Source organism: Diadema antillarum, unplaced genomic scaffold, assembly GCF_040938485.1.
Source record: "Diadema antillarum isolate AM-2024a unplaced genomic scaffold, OU_Dant_1.0 seq00001533_RagTag, whole genome shotgun sequence".
In the NCBI taxonomy this organism is placed as follows: domain Eukaryota; kingdom Metazoa; phylum Echinodermata; class Echinoidea; order Diadematoida; family Diadematidae; genus Diadema; species Diadema antillarum.
Genome location: NW_027272265.1, coordinates 636100 through 658893, shown reverse-complemented (window position 1 = coordinate 658893; position 22794 = coordinate 636100). Strand labels below are relative to the sequence as shown.

Sequence of the window (22794 nt, the reverse complement as noted above, 5' to 3'; positions counted from 1 at the left end):
ATTAGGAAAGTACTTTCTTCTTGGGTTGTGATGGAATCTGCCCTTTATAGTCAGAATGGCAATTTTTGTGTTTGCTTAGAGAATTGATCAGACTTGCTTGCACAAAATGGAATAATAAAGCAATGGTGCACCAAAATAGTTGATTTTAAAATGATGGAATCCATACAAACTTTAGTAATGAGCACAAGTGCTGGATATTTCCATGCTATAATGCTTGTACATTGAAAACTTATACTAGTGAATGACCTTCATAAATCTCATTTGGGGTAAAAAAACAAGTACACATGTATGAAGATGTACCCTCATATGAAGCCATTTTGTTCCTATCAACAAGCATTTGCTAGCCAGAGCTGCTCTCAAATACCTAATGCTTCATGCCTACGTATACAATGAATGAGTAATCTTGGCAAGATTTATAGGCCTTTTGTTTACACAAAGCATGTCTGTGGATAGCTGCAATCTGTAGCCTCTCCTCGCGTTTGCAAACATTCTGTGATGTTGAGATTGTTCCCATTGAGGGATTTTTTATGCCAGTCATTATTTTTTCAATGCTATACATTCTGGCAGACTTACATTGTGATTGCGTACAACAGATATTCAGTTCATGGAATTTTAAGGGAAAGTTTACATTTCAAGGTCTTACAAAATATGTATAAAAAGATATCAAGGACATGTTGTTCTGATTCTGTAATTCTAAGCAGAGAATAAGAATTGCCTGTCTACATCTTCGAGAAGCCATATTACTAAGTCCTGTGCAGAATAGGTCTTCTCTTTGTCTCGAGCTCTGATTTTGACTCTGGTCGATCAAATCACCAGCCAATACCTCATACAATGAATCCTGAATGATTTCAGAGACTTCTCGTATTTTTGGCATGATTGGCAGTGCTGTTCATAGCATTGTACATGTAGGTGAAAAGACCAAAAGATGTTGTCTTCCTGAAAGAAGGGTACCAACTGCTCTCTGTAAACACTATTGATCCTAATCTATCTCTGTGGATATACATTGCTTTTCTCTCTACCGTGAAAGAGGCACTTTGGGTGTCTTCTGTTTAAGTCAAAGCAAATGTTTGATAGTTCAGCAGTGTGCTATAAAAATTTCAATGAATCTGTTAGTTTGGTACTAGGACAAATCATTGGCAGAAAAGGCATCACAATTATTATTGCTTTCAGTATGGACAGTTTTGCAGCATATTTTTTATATACTTCCTTTCATCATAATACAATCATAAATACAATCCACATCTCAGAGTCAACTTCACTCTTGCTTTGACCTCTTGCCAAGCTTTTATCTTTTGTGTGAACTACTGTAGTTAAGCATACTAATGAAGCAAAAAACATTTGAACTGAACCTAGAAAAGACAATTAGATCCTTGTTTGCATAGAGAAAACTTAGTTAAAAACTGAAATTAAATTACCATAGCAAAGTATTTTGTACATCTATCAATGATAAAGTTTTTTTGGTTGTTCATGCTGCTGATGAGGCAAAGTCGCCTGATAACATTTTTTTTTAAATACCCAGATAAAAATCTCATGTATATTTTATTGTGCAACTTTTGATAGATTAGATTTAAATACATTACAGTGTAGTTTTTAGTATGGTCTTCAAAATATGGTGTCGTGTATGATCATATTTCCATGCCTTGACCAAACTATTTTGATCAAAATCTTTACAGAAGTTCAGTTTAATACTGTCAAGCTTCTTCCAAGAAGATTTTGCCTATTTGGTGATATTCTTCAACCATGATATCAGGGGCCTGTTTCATAAAACTTGTCATCAGTGACATGTTGTCATAGATGTGACAAGCTACTGAAATCCTTGCATCTGATTGGCTGAGAGCAAATTTGTCATAGAAATGTGGCATTTGTCACTGATAACAAGTTTTATGAAACAGGCCCCTGAAGGCCTGGTAGAATATACTCTAAAACCAGAAAATTTTGCATGCATGAAACTTTTGCAAATTTTTAGAAATTTGCAATTTTTAGAGTGAAATGCACAAAAAAGTTTCTGTCGACACAATGCATTGAATGCCAGTTGGCAGTTTGCGAAAGTTTCATGTCGTGGAAAAGGCCGTCGGCTGCAATCTGCGAAAGTCTCATGCTGCGAAGAGTTCTGGTTTTACATTATTACAATGATATGCAGTCAAGATTGATCGTCTTGGCAGCAGGTATGATAATTAAACCCACTTTTCATATTACATTCCACATTCACTGTATTCAGTTAAGCAGCAAAGCTGCCATATTTGCAATTCCCATTGCACATATTTTCAGAAACCCGTTTTATCTCTCCCTCAACCTACAAACCCACAGCCACAGAAGACCTCCAAGATATCCTCTTTACTGACAGCCTCGTGGCCATTTCCACGATCGGCAAGGAGCTGGGAGAGTTCACAGTCACCGTTGAGCCGGCCCGGCACAATGGAGAGGACTGCCTCCTCATCCATGCCAACAGCCACGGCACCATCGACAATATACCAATGGGAACGTCACTTAGAGGTAAAGATTTTGAAGATTTCCACTGGGCTTCTTTGTTCCTATTACCCAAATCTAACATACCCGCACACTGTATGTAGGCCAGTTTTAAAGTTTGCCTTTTTATTTACTTACACGTACCAGGTTGATAGCCAATTAACTCATTGAGGACGGGCTGATTTTGCTAAAACACCCGTTTCCCATAGACCCCTGCCCGAGTATACCCGGGACTCTTCCTCAATGGGTTAAATTACCTTAAATATGGACAATTCATCAATATTTAGCCAAATATTCTGTGAGAAATGTTAACTTGAAAAAGTATTTGCTTTCTTTTTTTCTTTTCTTTTTTCTTTTTTTCTTTTTTTTTTTTTTGCTGAGTGTACATACATGCTACAGGTCATAAATTTCATACATTTGTAGGTAAATTAAATACCGGTAGTAATAAAATGAGTGTACAATGTATGTCAGGAGCATGCTTGTATAGATGTAGTCATGCCACTCATAATTGCTGCTGTACTGGATGATATCAGAGGTGAGATATTGATAATTAAGTACATTGTAGGTGGTTGCACATGTATCTTTGGGTGATAGTGTTACTTTTGTGTGTAATCCCATTTAGAAAGACAAATATATCCTCACATAGGTTTACATATATTCATTGGAAATTTCAGATTGTGCACTAGGTTGCCACTTGAATGGGTTACCATTAATATAATCTGGAGTTTATGACATCATATTGAGTTAAATACTTGGAGACAATATTGCTTCTTCCTCAGTGCTTATTGAACAGTTCAATCATTGGTACAAATATATCTTTCTTACATATTTCTTGTAAGATGAGGGTGTAGTTGAGGTAATATGACAATGCCGCCATGTCACAATGTGAAGATGCATATACTCAGGTTTAAAAAGTAGAATGGATGGAGAGCGTTATTAAATATACAATATTATACAGTGGACCTTCAAACCTTTTCAAAACTTAAAAAGCTATTTGCAAACATTCCATTTAATGAAGCACACAGTCTGTACTGTATATCTTGACATGATTCTTGTAAAATCTTTTGAAGACCACTACAGACAGCTAGTACTAAGAGGAATGTGCATGGACTGAGCTTGTTTTACTACATCAACTGCATTCAACAGAGTGTGACATGTATACATTTCTGTAGACCTCTATGAAATAGCAAGAGTAATATCGTAACATTTCTTGCTTTTCTGTCACAGTTACCCAATATTTGTTATAAATATAGCCTACATCTGTAGAACTATTGAAAAAAAATAGAATGATAATAAACTAGCCCCAGATAGACATCAAAACAAAATTTAAGGATTGCTTTCATAGAATGTGGATAAGAGTGTTATGTGTGAATGACACAAGGAATATCATGAAATATAGGGTCATGTGTGAACAATCCCTTCAAGCAGTACTGCTCATTTTTTTATCATTTTTTTTTTTTTAATGTGATTCGACAGAAGCCATCAAATTCAAAATTGGGCCCTGCCAGCCTCCGGAAGTGAGTCCTTTTCGATGTTATTGAATCAGATGAATGTTGGCAGTTGGAGTTGAGGGTTGCCTAGGAGTGGAGGGGAGGAGGCAGTTGGGATGGCGTTAAATGCAATAAGATTACTCAAGTGTGAATGTGCCTGGGGCACGTAATGACGAGGACCTGCCTTATGTTTAAAGGGATTGTAGAAGTGTCTGCAGTATAGTAGATGAAACATGATTATGAGGTCATACATGCCTAAAATGTTATTTGTCTGCTTTAAAAGTTTTGCTGTACCTCGTATTCTTAAAAAAATAAAAAGTAGTGGCTCATGTGTGACAAAAAGGAGCAAGCTGTATTTTAAGAAGTTTAACTCTGACATATTGCAAGGATGTCTGATAAATGCTGTGATAGTTGCAACAATGTAATGCCTGAACTGTCATTTTCACAAAAAGAAAAAAAAAAAACTTTCTTGATCAGGCTGAAGCAAACAGTTTTTTTACACACATGTGCAAAAAAAAAAAAAGCTTTATACTGTTGTTGTTGGCTGAGAGCGAGGGAGCAGTGGGAGGGCGGGGTATTAGGAGCACTATCAGTAATTGCGTTTCATAATTTCTCCATGGACTATAGTAAGTACAGCATATTATAATCCTGAGGTGATTAAGTTAGGTTATGATCACAGAACACACAAAGTGTAATTGGTGTTATGTCATGCAGACATTAGTGTAATTGCATGCATGCATCCATTCATAAGATGTAGGTCTGTCTGTGCAAAAGGGAGAACATAGTCTATATTGATAGGTGCACAAGCTACATGTATTCTGTTCATGATAAAGATTTTTTTCCCCTTTTTTCCCCTTGTTTAGGAGGGCTTTCTGTTGTTGTTTTGTGAATAAACTACATTTTTGTCCATGTCGCACATGTCGCGCAGTTGTGTGGAAAACTGAAGTGTAAAGCCTTCCCTGTATACTTTACAAGATCAGTTAAAGGTCATACATTGTAGATCATACGGTGTTGTACACGTATCTTACCATATATTAATCAAATACTGTGGAAATGCTCATTAGCAACTAATTGCCCATTATTGCGAGGAGCACCTTGTGATAACTAGCTCTGTTTGAGCACTTTTAAGCTTCATTTTCAAGAGGACAGTTAAAGTTCCAGACGTTTAGACATTTAATATACACATAATACTTTTAATAGACGTCCACGTTGGCTTCCAAAAGCTGCACTGACAGCAATGATGATGGTATGTATGGCAACCACAATGATACATGTAGAGCTTAAAAAATTTTCTGAGGGATATATTCATTATGGTTGTTTTTAAAAACTCGTTTGTTTGTCTTTTTACCTTTTAGCATGTCATTAATATTCATTTATCAACATCAAAGCATAGATTTCAATTGTACCTTGTATAGTGACTTTAGAAACCTGATCACATCTACAGTGTATTTGGCAAAAACTTTGTTCCAATGTGAGTTCAGTTTTCCTTAAAGGAAGATGCAGTGATTTGTACCACTGCAAGTGTACAGTGCTTTGATTCTGTACATTTTTCCCCGAGTCCCATGACATTGATTCAAGTGACAGTACAGTGTAATATCCATGAATGATCATTCATAGAAAACATGAGGAAGGGAAATGGGACTGACTCTTTTCTGTTGTCATCGAGCCTACTTAACACATTTATAGCCACGTTCATACACACTTGAAATTACCGGGTTTTGAAAATCAGTTTTTGCAATGTAATGCAAAACCGCTAATTCTTGTGTGGACGGACACACACACACCACACACAAAAGCATTATTTTTTCAGATACGTACGCATCGCGATGCTAAGATCAGTGCCACTTGATTTTTCAACTGTCACAACAATTTGACCTGTTCGGCATATGTGTGAACGATGACAAATAAAATTGATTTTTGCATCACGATGCAAAAATTGATAACTCTGGTATGCAAATGCAACTATTGAATGGCCATATACGGGTAGCTGTCTTTAAAGTGTAGAGCGATGAAACTCTGAGGGAGGAACTGCTCACTTTTGTCCTTTTTGTGACCAGCAGTTGACTTCAGTTAATGTTTTCTCCAGTTGAGCAAATTGTATGTTGTTGCCATTATCTGAGTGCAAAGAGGGGACTCTTTGGGGTACTCTCAGCTCGGTTTTCTGAATATTCTCTTTCGTTCATTTGCATGCGCAGTCATTCTGCAATCCTTACTACTTATGGGAAGTGCTGGGAGCTTCGATCCTTTTTTTAATCCCTAAAATGCCATGAAAATTCATTTCATTTTGATTCAGTTTGATTTTATTGTCTGTTTCTGGAAATTTGTTTTGTTTGCATGCATACACATTACATTGATACATACATTGTACATATATGCACGTACAAGCACACGTATTACATAGATACATACATGTAGACGTGATAGACATACAAGAGATATACAGCAATACAATATCAATATCATTATCAAAAATACATAACGTTAAAGAAAAAAAATTAATCTGTATGCGAGTCGGCATTATGTTGGGTGTGATAGGCTGCCTATGGGCAATTCCATGAGAAATGTTCACTTTAGTGAAAAAATGAAGTTTTGAGTTTCACTTCAGTTCTCAAATATAATATTCTAAAAAAGTAACATATATATTTTCATTTTTCACTGGTCGCATCTTTGTCATTACAAAATTTGGTATTTTTCTCAGTCAATGAAAATACTGTATGATATGTTGCAACGACACAAAAATTTGGCTATTTTTAAAGAGTTTAGTGTTCCAGTCTCTAAAGAAGGCCAGATATGTCCTAGAGGCCTTGATCAGCTTTTAAATTATAGTCCAGTGTATTCTATATATCAACGGAAAATCACAACCAACTTCCGTAGCATTCATCAGTTTTTGACCCATTGATCCTCAAAGTTGTGTGATTTCTATAACATTTGAAGTGTCATGTCCGTTACGTTTTTTACTATAAGTTTTCATAGCCAAGAGGAAATTAGTGTGAAGTTGCTGGAAATTCATTTTCTATGTTAGGATTGAATCCCCTTGCATGTGTGGAAACCACTTTCCTATACCACTTCTAGTTTTCCTGTAAATGGCGTAACGGACATGACACTTTGCATAACGGACATGACACCTCATATAAGACAAGTGGCAGAAATAACACTGTGGCCCAGTGAAACAGGGTGGTGATTAGTTTTAATTGCTTGAGTATAGTAGGACATTTCTATACTTCAGGTAAATAATTAAGTCTCCATATCACTCAATAAAACACAAACAAGCAGACTTTGCTTTCTGCCACAGGAAGACTGTTGATTTCAGATGATCTTGGTACCCTATTACACCGGTTTGATCCATTCCCACCTCTTGTAATCCTGACTGATAAACAGCAGCTGTCATTCCAAGGAGTATTTAGACAATGGAGTTTTCACTGTTGGCCTTCCCTTTAATACTTAAAACGAGCACTTTCTACATATAAGAACATTGTAGACCACATTTAACACGTATCCACCATGGAGTCAACACAACAGCCAGAAACTCCTGCACAAATGGGTCCATGTGCATCCATTGAGCATGATCACTGATGATACGGCAACAAAGTATCCAAATGTCGCCAGCATCAATGTCTTCAATGATGGTGTTGCCTCATGATTTAAAAAAAAAGTTTGTACTGCATCCATACAATCAATGTACCTCTCTCATCTCTATGACTCTATAAATCCACACCTTCAGTGGCACGTTAATGAGATATCACTTGCCAAGAGGGCTGAGAATGGAATTGTTTGCTTTATTAAGCATGTTGAAAGTCATGAAGCTCTGTCGTCAGAGAAAGTCGGTCTGAATGCTGCCTATCCATTTCATCAATACAACTAAACTAGATGTACCTCTATGCCAAGGGATATACTGGTACATTGTATATATATGACAGCACTCAGCATCGTACAAAAAGCACAATTTGAGATGCTATGAGAAGATGTTTATCCACTGTAAGGTACACTGTATTATCAGTTACAACCAGTTGGTAGGGAAAGCATCCAGTATTTTAACAAGTCCTTCTCACAAGCGGGTGAGAATAATGTAACCAGTTCACCACTCTGGCAAGCCTCAAGAAGTGCCTAAGCAAGCAATAAGTTGATTATACAATTTGTATGAGTTGAATTTGCCGTAAAGAAAACAAGAAATACTTTTGTTGCCCAGGTGACCACTCTACATGGAAATGGATAATATGGTGTGAAAATTCTCAGAAAAAAAAAGGGGGCTTGATCATTCACATCTAGCCAAGAAAAGAAAGCATTTGTTGACAATGATAAAGAAGTGGTACTAGCAGTGGAAGTTTTAACAATAGTCTATCCAAGATTGGATAACAGAGGATGATTCTATTCCAAGGATGACATTAATGCCAAATGAAAGAACTTTGCAGAAATAAAATAAACATACCTCATTTCTTTCAGATGATAACACTAATTTGGTAATCGTACCAAACAGTTTTGTGGTCCTCTTTCTTTGCATAAAAGTTGATGCAATCCTGAGTGCATTTTAATGATGTTGTATTCAAACTTGTTATTTCATACAGATCTGGTTCATTTTGTTTTCTTTGCCTATCTGCAGACATGGAGACATAGTCTTCTGTGTTGTACATGTATGCCATTGTGGTACTCTGGGCATTTTACTCCATGTGCTTTAGAGTAGCTGTTAGATCACTGAAACCTGCAATGAAAGGACTTTTTGATGTTTTGTTCAAGAACATAATGTAGTTAGCAGAGTGCAGTTATTCTAATCTTTTTATATTTAAACAAAGAAGTGAAAATATGGTTCACTTTACAAGGGTGTCATGTCCGTTACGCTAGTGTATAATATTAAGTATCAAATATTAGGCCACTAAGAAAAAAATAACCATAGTATAAGATAGTAATATGTCCTGTTTTGCTATGGTGGGTGGTAGTAACTGGAAATTACTCACTAATTGTAGCTAGCTGGTGCAGGAGCGAATTTGTTTTATATAAAATTGTTTGTTTTTTAAAAATATAAAAAGACTAACCCCCCTAAAATGATATAAATATAAGAAATATTACATGATTGCAGTTATGATGTGTGTCCCTATGTTCTAACCTTACTATGCCAACAATTGAATATCTGCTATACCTTGTAATTAAAAAAATCTCTTAGCTTACAAAAAGTGGACAAAACTGTCATGTCCGTTACACTCGAAGTGTCATGTCCGTTACGCAATATTTTAAACTATTAAAAACGAATGAACAGTAAAACTACTCTAAATTAGGACTTTATGAGTAAAGCATGACCTAAAGGTTTAATCAAGACCAAAACCAGCTGCATCTTATCCAAAAATTCACAGGAATTTTCATAATGGTAAGTACAATGTAGATCAAAATGCCTTGTCCATTTTGTGTCATGTCCGTTACGCTCGCTAAAAATGCAATTTCTCAACAACCACTTGGTAAATTTCCATGAAATTTTCTGTGTATGTTACATATATACTTAAATGTGTCTGATAAACTCAATTAGAATCTTTTGGAGACTCCCAATTTCACTGTGTGATGGTTTGAATCCCAAAAAAAGTGGTCTGAATGTCATGTCCGTTACGCTGGAATTGACCTTATACAGGTGTGTAAATGTGTATCAAAATGTAAATTAAAACATATTTAATGTGATCTGGGTGCCTTTGTGGCATTACGAAAGGCAAAATGAGTTTTCAAGACAATTGGTGGTTAATATCATTCACAAAATATAACATAGGATTTGCATAATTCTTCAATCTTATCTCTTGCACATTTCAAACTACACATACTCACTACTATTTCAAAGTAAATTATATGCAATTGGTTTATTCTCTGGTCTTTAGTTGTAAATTTCAATGTTGTAGTCAGGTGCTTTTTTAACTCTATGACTGCCCAGTTTTGTGGAAACATTACATTTCATGATATAGAAATGAAATATCTGAATTATTTTGCTGAACCCTTGTTTTGTCAAGAGAAATGTCTGTCATGCAACATCATCATTTGTTGGTTTGTTTGTTTGTTTGTTTTTTGTTCAAGCTGTCTGAGGATAAAGACTAGGCAAGACCAGTGAAAGTAGGTCAGGATCTAATCATGCTACCTCTAGACCTTGTCTTTCCGACCAGTGTTTCATTTCCTTGCCTCTCGTAATTCAGACCTTCATCTCTGTTCCAGCGCAGAGGCAAGTTGCCATCCACGTGATAGCCATCAAACATTCAAAGGTTATGTTAAGTCATGTTTTGGTTGCCTGTCAACAAACTTTTTTTTCTTTTTTTTCTTTTTTTTTTTTTTTTTGGGGGGGGGGGTTAGGGATGGCTTTTCACTCTTGCTATTCATAGAGTATCATATAGGGACCTTGAACAGATATACAGTAGAGATGATTGCAGTTTGCAGACAGACTAATGACAGATGCAGAGGATCCAAGTGATTGTCAGTCCATTATCATGGTGTAGTCTGTTCAAAAGCAAAAACAAAACAAACATCAACAAATCAAAACACAGACAGTTAATGTACATACATCCTCTCTTCTTCGTGTTTCATCTATTTACAATTGTATGTACTAACCAAACTGTTGTTCAAAGTATTATGGTGTGAATTTTATCAAAGATCAAAGTATCTATTCCTTCCCAGGATGTAAAAATGCTAAATGCAATTTATGATGAGTGCATCCACATTCCAGACAATAATGTTCAGCTTTGCCAAAGTCCCATTCTTTGCAACCACTCATGTAGAGCTAAACCACAGTATACCAAAGATGATTTTTATAATGCTTATACTATAATACACTATAGTGCTTTAGAAGAGCATGTTGTGTTATCATTGAAAGTAGCAGTATCTTATCATCAGTGTCATCTTATTATCATTATTAATCATCATTATTATTATTGTTCCAAGCTATCCAGGTTGTGCCTTCATCATCGTTTTCCCAAGATAACTGAGATTTGAAACCGGTTGATAGTTGGCAAAACAATTCTGGTCAAGTTCAGGCTTTTTAAGAAAATAAATTTAACACAACCAGTCAAAGTCAAGTTTGATAATTTCCATGTTTGATGTGATGACCCTGAGATTCATATTGTAGAAATTTCATCTTTGGTAAATTACCAAGATAAGCATTGGCTTAAAATGATTTTTTTAGGTACAAACTGAAAATAGCATCAATGATATTATAAGAGTGGAGTCCATGCAGAGAAAAATAGATCCCATTCAAGTCCAGTCACCAGCTGCTGCAATATTTACACACTCTAAGTGAAACACATTCCGGTATGCAAGGCATAGTCTGTGTATCATCAACAGCATGGTGATGAATGAAATGTGCTTTCAGTCACTGTACATGTACTGGAACCTATTTTCTTGTTGGGGTCTATAGTCTTCCTGCAAATGTTAAATCCTGCATGATACGTTAAATGTACAGGTATAACTCACAATTCGATATGAAATTCACTTGTTCTGCATATATTTCCAGTTACCCAACAACTTTCAAAGTCTGATAGTCCTTATTTCTGCTGATGAATAGCTTGACGTAAATGTCATTTTTAAATTCCAGATGAAGACAAAAAAAAAAAACTCAGAAAGCAATTCGGCCCATAGTACAGGCTACAGATTATTTGGCTGTCCAGTTTGTTTATTTGCAAGTTGATACTGATCGTGCGATCATTTTTTCTGTCTGCTGCACGGCTTGTCAACATACATCTTTGTGATGGCTGACAGCAATAGCAAGCACATTGATTGAATCAGGGAGAGATCAGTGACGAGGCGTGGCGGGAAAAGAAACGGAGGAGTCAAGGCTGCTGTGCCACACTCGGAGGGGTGTCTGCCTTTGTGATGCGCAAACAATAACAGCTGCCAGTGATTCTCGCAAAGCATTTATTATTCACGAGGCTCTGTGGTAAAAGAGAAAATAAAAAAGCTACTCTCTGGGCACAGCTTTGTATTTAATGCTATCAACAATTTATCTTGGTCAGGATGTGACACTCGCCACGGCTACTGTTCCAATTAAAAGAGAGTATAGAACAACTCTGGTCTATCAACTAGAGAGAAAGAATCACCAGCAGAATTGGAGTAATACCCACTCAAACATGATACAGTACTTGCGGATTGTCTGAACTTTACCTATATATCTACCAAAGTCAGGGGCGGATCCAGGAATGCTGTAAAGGGGAGGTGCTTTTACAAAATTAAAGGGGGTGCACACACCCCCCTCCTCATTTTTTCTTTTTATTTCTTTTGTTTTTGAGCAAAAAAAGAGCGGGCACACGCCCGGTGCGCCCCCGCCTGGATCCGCCACTGAAAGTGGCATCACTTTCTACCCTTGATATATTTGTTCCTTTTCCATGGTAACATTATGAAAAGAAAATCTGAACAATTGATTTTTCCAAACTTTCTCAACATTATCATTATCTATTACTTTGTTTTCACAAAGTGACAGTGTCCCAGATTATGACTGTAAAACTCCTCCAGCACTTAATTGTGTTAGACTTACAAGTTTTGCAGTGAACAATGGGGGAAAAGACCTATTGCCAACTGTTATTGTGATGCAGACAAGTTCCACTCTTTATACACAGTAATCTATAGTAGATGTTGAAGTACTATTGAATTGACTTGATGATTTAGAATTAGTTACAAGTTAATGCTGTATCATTTCATTAAAGATGAACTTTTAATGAAATGATTCATTGCCTTCCAATCTAAAGTTTAACCTTTCATTTGCGAATGGCTCCTAATTTTAAACGATAGAACTTTCTGTTATGCTTGACTGGATATTTCTGATGTACATTGTCAGCAGTCGTTATAGTTTGTCTTCTTGCATCAGCATAGATATTCTGAATTAATTTTTACTTTATTATCTTGTTGCCAGGCATCCAAGGATAGCAATGAATGAACCCCTGATTTGGCTGTCTTTAGATGAAAAACAATAAAGTAAATACATTGATAAATTGATAGATAAGAGATATACGAAGTTAACCATTGGAAGTATTCACGAGCTGGCATCAGATGCTCAGTAAACCATCAATAATAGTCTTCTTTTATTCTAGTATCACTATTCCCGAACCGAAAAAGAAATTGATTTCAAATACATACACAGTGTAGTTCAAATCGGCACAAGCTGACCCATCAGTGAAATAACTGAAAACACAGCCCTTGTTTATTGTGTGTTACTGATTGACAGTCATAGGATGCTTGTTGGCAAACGTGTACATAAAAATATTGTAGTCATCAAGTTATATACCAAGATAGTATGCATTTGATAGCAGACTGCATCCCTAGTTCCTTTAAGTCACATGTTATACCCACAGCAGGAGGGGTGGGACATCCCTGTCGTGGTATGCCACCCCATGCTGTGCATTTAGAGCTAGTGTGCATTATACAACACCAGCAGTCTTTCAGCTTCAAACCTCCTTCTGTCATTCAGTTGGCAATGGTGGTGGTGGTAGGGGTGATGGGAAGGGTGGAGTGGTGCAGTGTTTACCCATTTCTTGTCAGCAAGAAATTGTTGACTATCTGTCTCTCTTTTTCTTTATCTATAATATTTGTATCAGTCTATTTGTTGTTGTATGTATCAAACACTCTCTTGTTCCTTTCTCTGTTGTCACTTAGTCTCTGTTTCAGACTTAAAAGGTCAGTATAACAGTATCCAATAATTATATTATATTGGATGGCCTTGAGGTTAATACAAGGAAATATTGGACGAGCTATGCACAAATATTGGACGAGTCGAAGACGAGTCCAATATTTTGCTTAGCAAGTCCAATATTTCCTTGTATTAATGGAAAATAGGACATCCGATATTATCATTATTATCCTACAGAGGATTTTAGCAAAGAATATCACTTATGCTACCTTTCTGTCTCTGAGTATGCTGTATGGTCTCCTACTGTACTTGATCCTGACATGGGGTATGGTTCACTCTTCAGTGCAAGTTAATCCACTTAATTCCCAGATAAAACAGTGATCTATGTATTTTGATGTACAATATTAACTAATTAATATATGACATTTGTTGGTATAAACACAGAATTTTAGAAAAAAAAAACGATATTGTAGTTAATTCGTGATTGACCAATCACAGACGTTTTTACTATATATTTCGGGTCATTTCGTATATCTCAACCAATCACGGAGCAGTTTATAAAAACTTTGGGGAATCCCCCTCTTGCCATCCAATATTTTAGATATTGGTCGCCTCGGCAAAAAATATTGGTCGAGTTCAACAAACTTTCTAAGTGGGTCGGAGGTAATGAGGTGCGTTGACAAAATAACACTTGTATTTGGGTTCTAAAAATCCTCTGTATGGATAATAATCACAGATATTTCTCTGTCGATAACCAGTTACACCATAAAGTCAGTTTATCCATCAGTAGTTCAGTGTCGGGTGGTTATTATTTGTTTTAAGGATTTAGACATTGAGGCACTTTTCAAAGTGTGACTTTGTCAAGAGCACTTGAAAGAAATTAAAACAGGAAAATGGAGAGTTGTAAATTTTATATCAGAAATCTTTGAGGCAGTCGATATAATACATATGTAAAATGTACATTCTTTATGACATCACAGACAAGAACATTTCTGTGCACTACATCCTTGTGAACATTTGGTCATTGTCTGTTGTTGATTCTCTATACAATGTATGTAGTTGAACTTTGTAGCCTTCTTCCTCCCATTCTTCTGTATTACCTCCCATCATCATCTCCCTTGTGTTATCTGTTGCAAGCTGAATGTTTTGGTTCCTGTAGTTTATTATGATCTTTGCAAGAACTGTTTTTTCCTTTTTATTTTTCTTCTTTTTTTAACCTATAGTTTCATATTCTTACAGTTGAGTTGCCTTTAAATGATGGCCACTCAGAAAGCAATCATGGGCTAATTTTCTTTATTTTTTTCTTGTTTTTCCTTTTTTTTGTCACCATTTTCATATATGTTACAATGACTGTGCCTTCTCTTCATTACGTTCTGCTTTATTAAGTTTACTTCATATTTCTTTTATGATTCCCGCCCTTCGGCCAACACGCTCACTTTGTATAACTGCCACCAGCTATCATCTTTTACCCTCGAATGATGGATTGTGGTAGGGGCGCATCATTCATGTCCATGGCTAATTACACCTGATGGTAATAATCTGGAGTGAGGTGCTTCCCTTTGCTTTTATCAGCCTATAAACATGCACCACTCCATCCCTTCATGGTCAGCAGTAGCCATCTATGAAAGCAAAGCACTCTCAATCATTTGCACAGCATCAGCTGTACATGGCAGGTACTGTGTAGTGCCAGGATAGGAAAATCATGGATAAAGTTCTCTTGTGGGATATTACTTCTACGTTTGATCACAGACAGTTTTCATGTAGATGCGTGTATGTTATGATTAAACATTTGTAGAAGCCCTCTTCTGCAAGCCATCCTCAGCCTGATTTCTGCCAAATTTTGTCTGAATGGTACAAGACCAGCACTGTTGAAAATGGACTAGAACATGCAGGAAGATTGTTACTAGTTTTGCTAGTTTCACTGAGTACCACTAAAAGCCACTTGCCAGCAAAAATTTTGCCGATATACTGTATGTGCGTGAGAGTAACTTTTAGATAGATGGAGAGACTGATAATCAGTGATATTATCAATTGTCTATAAAGTGTTTATAGTGCATTGCATTACAAATGCTGTTAGGATAGAAGGAGTGAGTGAATATCTGTGCTTTATGTACTATTTATATCATGAATATAACACTTTTTTTTTGTACATGTGGAATATATAGTGCAAGTAGTTCGTATGATGAGAGAGAGAGAGATGGGGATGATGTCGTGGGATATGAAGTATAATGTCTAGTGGAGGTGAAAGGACCAGAGAGTGGCAGTGAGATTATCACTTAATAAGCTGGGCAAACATAGGTCCGTGGCGTAGGAAATAGGCCTGAAGTCCTGCTGCGTGCAGCCAGCAAATTGAGACAATTTCCCTGTCAGGCTTGAAAGCTTTTAATATTGCCTTGAGAATTGTCAACACTGGAATTGTCCTCCTTGACATGATTTCCTCACAACTTTGACTTCAAAATGTCAGCAAAGATAACTTAATTTATGAGTTCATGAGATTTTGTGACAGGAAGGGCATCTTTTCTAGTATGCATGCCAAATTTCTGACATCCTGTACAATTAATATTCATCTGCCATGTGGCTTTCTGGTATGTCTTAAACATATTAACCTAGCTGGTACAAAATTGATGTGCCACTCATATAGAAATTGACAGTATTTCCAGCCATACAATTTTTTTCAAAACTATACCAACCCGCCATGCACAATATGAAGAAATGCTTTGCAAGATCTCAATATATTTCTCTAATGCTTTGTTATATAGTTTTTGTTTTGTTGTTGTTGTTGTTGTTGGGTTTTTTTTCTTTTTTTTTTTGGGGGGGGGTCAGATGTAGCGACTGCAAACTACCTTGATATTTGAGCCAAGAAAGATCACAACTCAGGATATTATTCTCCGTGACAACCCTGGAATGGGTAGGTTTATGTGCATATATACTGTCATCTTCAGATGCAGAAGGATAGTGGCACATCATGCTTTCTTTTGAAGCTCTCAGCCATTCCTCTAGGTCCCAACAAATACGGTAGTTGAATCAGTACTGGGTACCGCAAGAACTGTTACCACTCAAAAAAGACACAACTTGCCAGGGACCGGTGTGTGGCAAGGGATGATCTTGCACAGTATTGTGATGTCATAATGCCCAGCCCTTCCTGTGAACGTTTGTTTGAATGCAATCAAATGCTCTTTGCATGCCTGTAATCTATCACAGCGACATGTCTATTTATTTGTCCCAACCATCGATAGTTGGGGGATGCTGACAGACATCTTTTTTTTACTCCGGGAACATGTGACACATATTATATCTACCAGTTTTATGTGTGATAAAATCGGAACGTTGAAGCAGTGCCTTGGTGCCCTTCAAATTGAAGATCACTCCTTTGTCTGTTTGTCTGCATGTGAGTTACGGAAGAAATGAAAGCAATGCAATGTCATCTCATGAGAGCAAGAAAGGCAGTAATTCCATTGGGGAAACCTTTCTAAAACTTTTGTCTTTTTTCAACTTTGCAATAGTATACAATAAAAAAAAATGTTTTGAGCATGTGTTTAACTCTGTTAAATTTCATTCAAAAGAAGAGGAAGATATTGTGTATTATGAGTGGTTTTGGACAAGAAGGGCACTTCAATGGCATACATAGCCAAGAAGGATGTTAATAATATATCTACCCAACTACACATAGTTGGAGATTTCCTCAGTTTCAGAAACAGGGAGACAACAGTGTCAGAAGAGTATAAATATATGTTAATGCTTGTCACCATATCTAAGTCATAACTTCAGCTATTGCAAATGTACTGTTTGCATTTGCGACCTTCTCGTCCCAGCCGAGTATTTCATGTTTTATTTCATCTGGCGATAACACATTATTGCATGCCAGTGATGACATAAAGATGGTATACCAGCAGCTGAGAAGCAGCTGGGGCATGTTCTCTGGATGAAGATCAAGTACTGTTGTCATTCTCTCTTCCAGCAGACATTGTGGAGCACGTCTTTAAATATGATGAAGACGATGTCTATAAAAGGTGTCTATATGACACAGTGCAGGCTGTTGAAAATGGAAGTGAAAAGTAGAATGGCATTCACAATGTCATTGACCAGTAGCTTCTCTGATGCGAGCTTGGCCTACACCTTACCAATATTTTGTCACCCCCATTGAGTGAATAACTGAAAATTTTTCAGTCCTTCACTACACCTGATGTACCATAATCATTACAAGCACACACACCCACCCACACACACACACACACAATATCAATGTACTTAGCAAGTCGTCCAGTTATATTTCAGTACCTAACAATTGCCTGAGAAAATTGCAAGAATTGAAATAGATGAACAAGAATATTAATTTCTCAAGTACAGTGTACATTGTTTTCATAGGAAATACAAGGACACAATTCAAAAATGTGTCAGAGAGAAAAGATGGGAAATTGTGTAATGTGTGTGTGTGTGTGTGTGTGTGTGTGTTTGATATTGTTCCTTCTTCTCCTTCCAGTACACTTACAGTGCAAAACCTTCTTGGAGTAAACACAACAAGTGATATTATTTGAAGTAGGTATGGCTACATTATTCCTCTTTTCTTTTTCCATTTCTCCCTGCAGCTTATATCTCCAAAAATCTGAAGACATTAGACCAAAACCATCACGAGTATGTAGAGGTAAGCCATGCGACCATCAAATACTGCACATATTCATGATGCGAAAGCTGAAGATGATGGTTTGAAACACTGTAGGAGCTACTACCAGTAGAGACAAGTCACTTTTCTATTGAGTATACTGTAAAAAACAGAAATTTTGCGTGCATTCTAATTTCGCGAATTTTGCGAGAGCCAGATTTGCAAAATTAAAATGCACTTGAAAGTTGTTGTCTACACTATAGATGTGTATTGAATGCCAGTGACAATTCTCGAAAATTTCGTGCCGAAAAAAAGGCTGTCAGCTCCAATTTGCAAAAATTTCATGCTGTGAAGATTTCTTGCTCTATATTTATAGAATGCTGTGTTGCTATAATTCAGTATGTTATGTTTCCCTGTGAAAAGTTATCATTTTCAGCCCACTTTATGCAGAGAATGCTCATCTTTATTCAACACAATTGATGTATAACTACATATATGGAACTAAAAAGAATAAATATTAGAATGATACATGTACAATTGTATGCATTGATTGGTATCGAAAATGAAACCTCATCAGACATTTAAAGGTAAACAAGACACTTTTAACTAATGTATGATAGCAGATGACCCAATATTGAGATTTAATGGTATGTTGATCTGTAGTATACTACTCGAATGTCAGAGCAGTCTCTATATTTCACCCCTCTGTATAATCATAATGTCATATCATTTGCCTGTGCTGTCTAACATGCAAGTCTACTGCAAATGAATGTTTACCAGTAGTTGTTGTTTTTCATTTCCTGTCATTACAGTTGGAAGATGTACAGCTTGATAAGAAGACACACATTATATACAAAGATGGCCAATACATCCTCAACAAGATCGTCGCTCGGGGCCAGGTTGGTATTATGATCAGTAATATCACTGTCTTCAGTTTGTGATGGTGTTGATGTGTACTGCACTATCGATGAGAAGGTGCAGGGTTCAAGCCCTGTCTTGACACTTCTGTCATTGAGCGAGACACGTTTTGGCCACCCCTACATTTCCTCTCTACCTAGGTGTGTGAAGAGGTGGTACTCAGGAGGGAACAGAACGTTATCTTAATGAGATTTGAATCAAAATTGGCAAAGAAAATGGAGTTCCAACAGGATTTGAACCTGAGACCTCTGAATCGCAAGAGCTGTGCTCTTATACCTACTGAGCTATGGAAAGCCCTAGTTTGGTTTTCTTCCTTTTAATAAACCCCTCAGTTTTCATTGCTCATGTCTTCATAAGATATCACAAACCTGATATAAAGCAGAAAGAAAGAAATCAACCTGGGAATAAATGCGAGGGATCACTGAAGTGATGCAGTTGTTTATGTAATGAATCCAAACATGAGCAATGAACAGTTCAGTAGACTCCCATTGTAACAAAGTCCTCGAGACTGGCAATTTTCTTTTGTTATATTGACATTTTGTTATAACTGAACAAATAAACAATAAAAAACTAAGAACCGGTAATAATGCGGCCAGAATTTTTATTTCGTTGTAACCGGAATTCCGTTATAACTGTGTTCGTTATAACGGGAATGCACTGTGAAAGATTTCATGCACAAATGCAGAACTAGAGCTTTCCAAAACTCAGCCAGTAACAGCACCAGCTAGCAGTGTGGAGGTTTTGGGGTCAAATCCCAGTGGAATCCCATTTTCTCTGCTAAGTTTCATTCGTATATCATTTCTGGTCAGTCTCCTTATGCTTAAATTTATCATACTAAAATCTAGCATGAGTGTACAATTAAGTGGTTGCCTTACCAGAGTGTTCCCCAAGGAGTGCAAAGAATAAATGCTGGTTTGATTCCAGGGCCCGGTTGATAAGATGTTGACGAGTTGACGATGTTGACGAGTTTTGCACATCACAACATTGTTGAAATGTGCTGTATCAACCGTAACCAGGCCAGGCATTTTTGGATATATGCTAAAACAAGGCTTCTCGAGGATTCTCACATTTCAGAATTACAGTGCGAAACACAAAGGGGGGGGGGGGGGGCGATTCCAGATAATTCGAGATAATTAAGGTATCTTCAACTTTTGACCCTCACAAACTCTGCCAAATGTATGAAGGTGGCTTCTCTTAAAGCTGATTAATAGTAATTAGAGGGAAAACATATAAAAGAGGCAATTAGGGACTTCCCTACAAGTGCGCACCAAGCTGTACTCCATGTAGATTCATTCGAAGTTGCATAATCTTAACCAGATGAATACTCCTGCTGATCAGGAGTGAGTCATTACCATCTGTAAGGCCTCCCAAAGTGTCTCTAGAGCAAGTTGGCCAGCGCCTCTATGAAAGGGGTTAATTCGTGGTTTAGTGGACATGGGGGAGACGGCACGTCGCACCGATGTGCTCAATCACGGCGTCCCATGAGCAGGCTTCGTGGCGTGCCCAGTTACCCATGCACTCTCAACCAGAGACAGAGGAAGCACCCAAGAGGTTGAGGAGAATATTGATTGCACCCAAACAAGTCTCATCTGTAAATTCGCCCATTACTAGTGCCTGCAGTGTCATTTGGCTGTTTGTCCCATTTTTTTTCTCTGTTTCTATCTCTCTCTCTCTCTCTCTCTCTCTTTCTTTTTTATTTATACACATCTCAGTCACATTGTTGGGAGCAAAGGACATATTAGGAGGTAGATTTTGCAGCTAGGTGTTGTTACATGACGGGAAACAGTAAATACCCATAGTAGACCAGCAGCTCTAGGTGTTATCTGCACCTCATGTTGAATTCCTTTCAAAGACAAGGTTACATCTCCGCAAATCCTGCAAGCTTTCGTGAAATTCAGATTTTGAAACCAGAGCAATTTGACTAGTCGGTTGCGATTCCTCCACTTACATGTATCTCACAATCACTGTTATACGATGTGCCATATGTGTACATGGCCAGGCTTCACACATATTTTATTATGATAAAGTTTATTGACCTTGACCACTGGCCAATGATTAACCTTTAACCCTCTGCACAAAATATCTATTTTCTTATAAGTCTATTTCATGTCTTATTTATTTCAATCCATTTACAGCAATATATATGTATATATATATATATTTTTTTTTTTTTTTTTTTTTGGGGGGGGAAGACTTACGTAGTGAAATTTATGGCCAGAAAATGGCATGTGCTTAAATTTTGGTGGTCTTTAAACCTTAACCCTTGACTTTTTACCCCTGTCATTGTAAGCCACTGATTTTTGTTAATTTCTAATCTTCTTACCAGATAATAGTACCACTGGTTATTCTTAGCTCAGGTATAGCTGGAAAGTGATCTTTTCTGTATTATTTTATACCAAAGTACAGTAAGTTTGACCTTGTCCTTTGACTTACTATGCCCTCTGTGTCCATGCAAATACATCAGCAACTATTTCTACCTGTCCAACAAACAAAAGTATAGTGACCTTTGACCTTGTCCTTTGAACTTTCAATACTTGTGTTTCAATTCCACCAATGTGCATCACCACTGGACAGTCCCAGCTGAAGTAATGGCTGGATGTGACAGTTTTAGCCAAAGTTCAGTGACCTTTTAGCTTTGTCCTGTCTTTGTCATGCTTAGTTAATCACTGCTTCAAATATATGATTTAAATTAGTATAGTATGGATGTGATTTGTCTTATGATGTACAAAGTATGTCATAACCAATGTTCTCTTGTACAATTTGTAACGAATGAGATTTGGAGACTAAAAACGGATAATGATGTCAGAAAAGGAATGTTCTTCCTGTGCATGCTGAGCTATATTTGACATCCATGGGACAAGGCAGATCGGATGAAAAATATATGTTGCATCGGAATTCCAAGACTGAGTTTGGCATGCATTCTCTCAAGGAAGGATTTTTCACACTGTCAAGGGTAACTTCCCCCTTTTAATCTGGCTGGATGTCTTATTGTTTAAAGGTTGATAGTTAAGAAAGCTGCTTCGTCACAAACTGTTGCTCTGTATGCAGTAGTTAAAGATGGGTGGAGGCAGAACAACTAAAGCCTAGTGAATGAAATCTGGCAAGTTAATGCAGATTATGTGTCCGCAGTTATATTTTGGTAAAAATCAAACAATCAAGCAACGGTCAGCAGATATCCATGTAAGAAGTATTCAAGGAACACCTTTTATAATATGTCGTTTGACTGTCTCTGACTCTGTGTGTTTGTTTGTTTGTTTTTCCATGTTTGTAGGAGGTGCAGAGAACAGCAGAAACATTCAGTGAAGACAGATTAAAAGGTTTCATCTCAGAAGGTAAGAACTCCACTCACGTGAAAATAATAAATGTCCATGTGCTGAGCCAGATTTTGCTACTCGAGAGAGATGCTGTCAGAATTGTTATGCTTGAAAAGTATTGATCGTTCAGCTGTCGTAGAGTATTGGACTGACTGACCAAGCCGTCAGGTATCCCCTCCAAGCGAGAAAGCTTGCTTGAAATCACGCCTCTATACAGCTGATAGGAGTTCCATCAGCTTGAATTTCTGTCAATAAAGGAGCTCACGTTCCATACTATTGCCCTTTTCCAATTGTTTGTGATGTCTCTCTCACAACGTTCTGGATAATGTTGACCACATCGTATGAAAAAAAAAAATAGTGAAAGATTAGGAAAAAACAAGTGACAGTATAAACTGGTTGAAGAAAAACAACAAGTGAGAGTATTTAGACTTGGAA

General features: G+C 37.0%; 1 protein-coding gene across 1 annotated transcript in view; it reads left to right on the top strand.

Annotated features, from left to right (window-relative positions):
• Positions 1 to 22794, top strand: part of LOC139710428 (ciliogenesis-associated TTC17-interacting protein-like) — a 58683-nt gene that overhangs the window by 7363 nt on the left and 28526 nt on the right. The window contains exons 3-6 of the mRNA XM_071622344.1: positions 2308 to 2493; positions 18114 to 18169; positions 18940 to 19026; positions 22317 to 22377. Coding sequence (XP_071478445.1) covers positions 2308 to 2493; positions 18114 to 18169; positions 18940 to 19026; positions 22317 to 22377 — 390 coding nt within the window. The remainder of the gene's footprint in view (positions 1 to 2307; positions 2494 to 18113; positions 18170 to 18939; positions 19027 to 22316; positions 22378 to 22794) is intronic.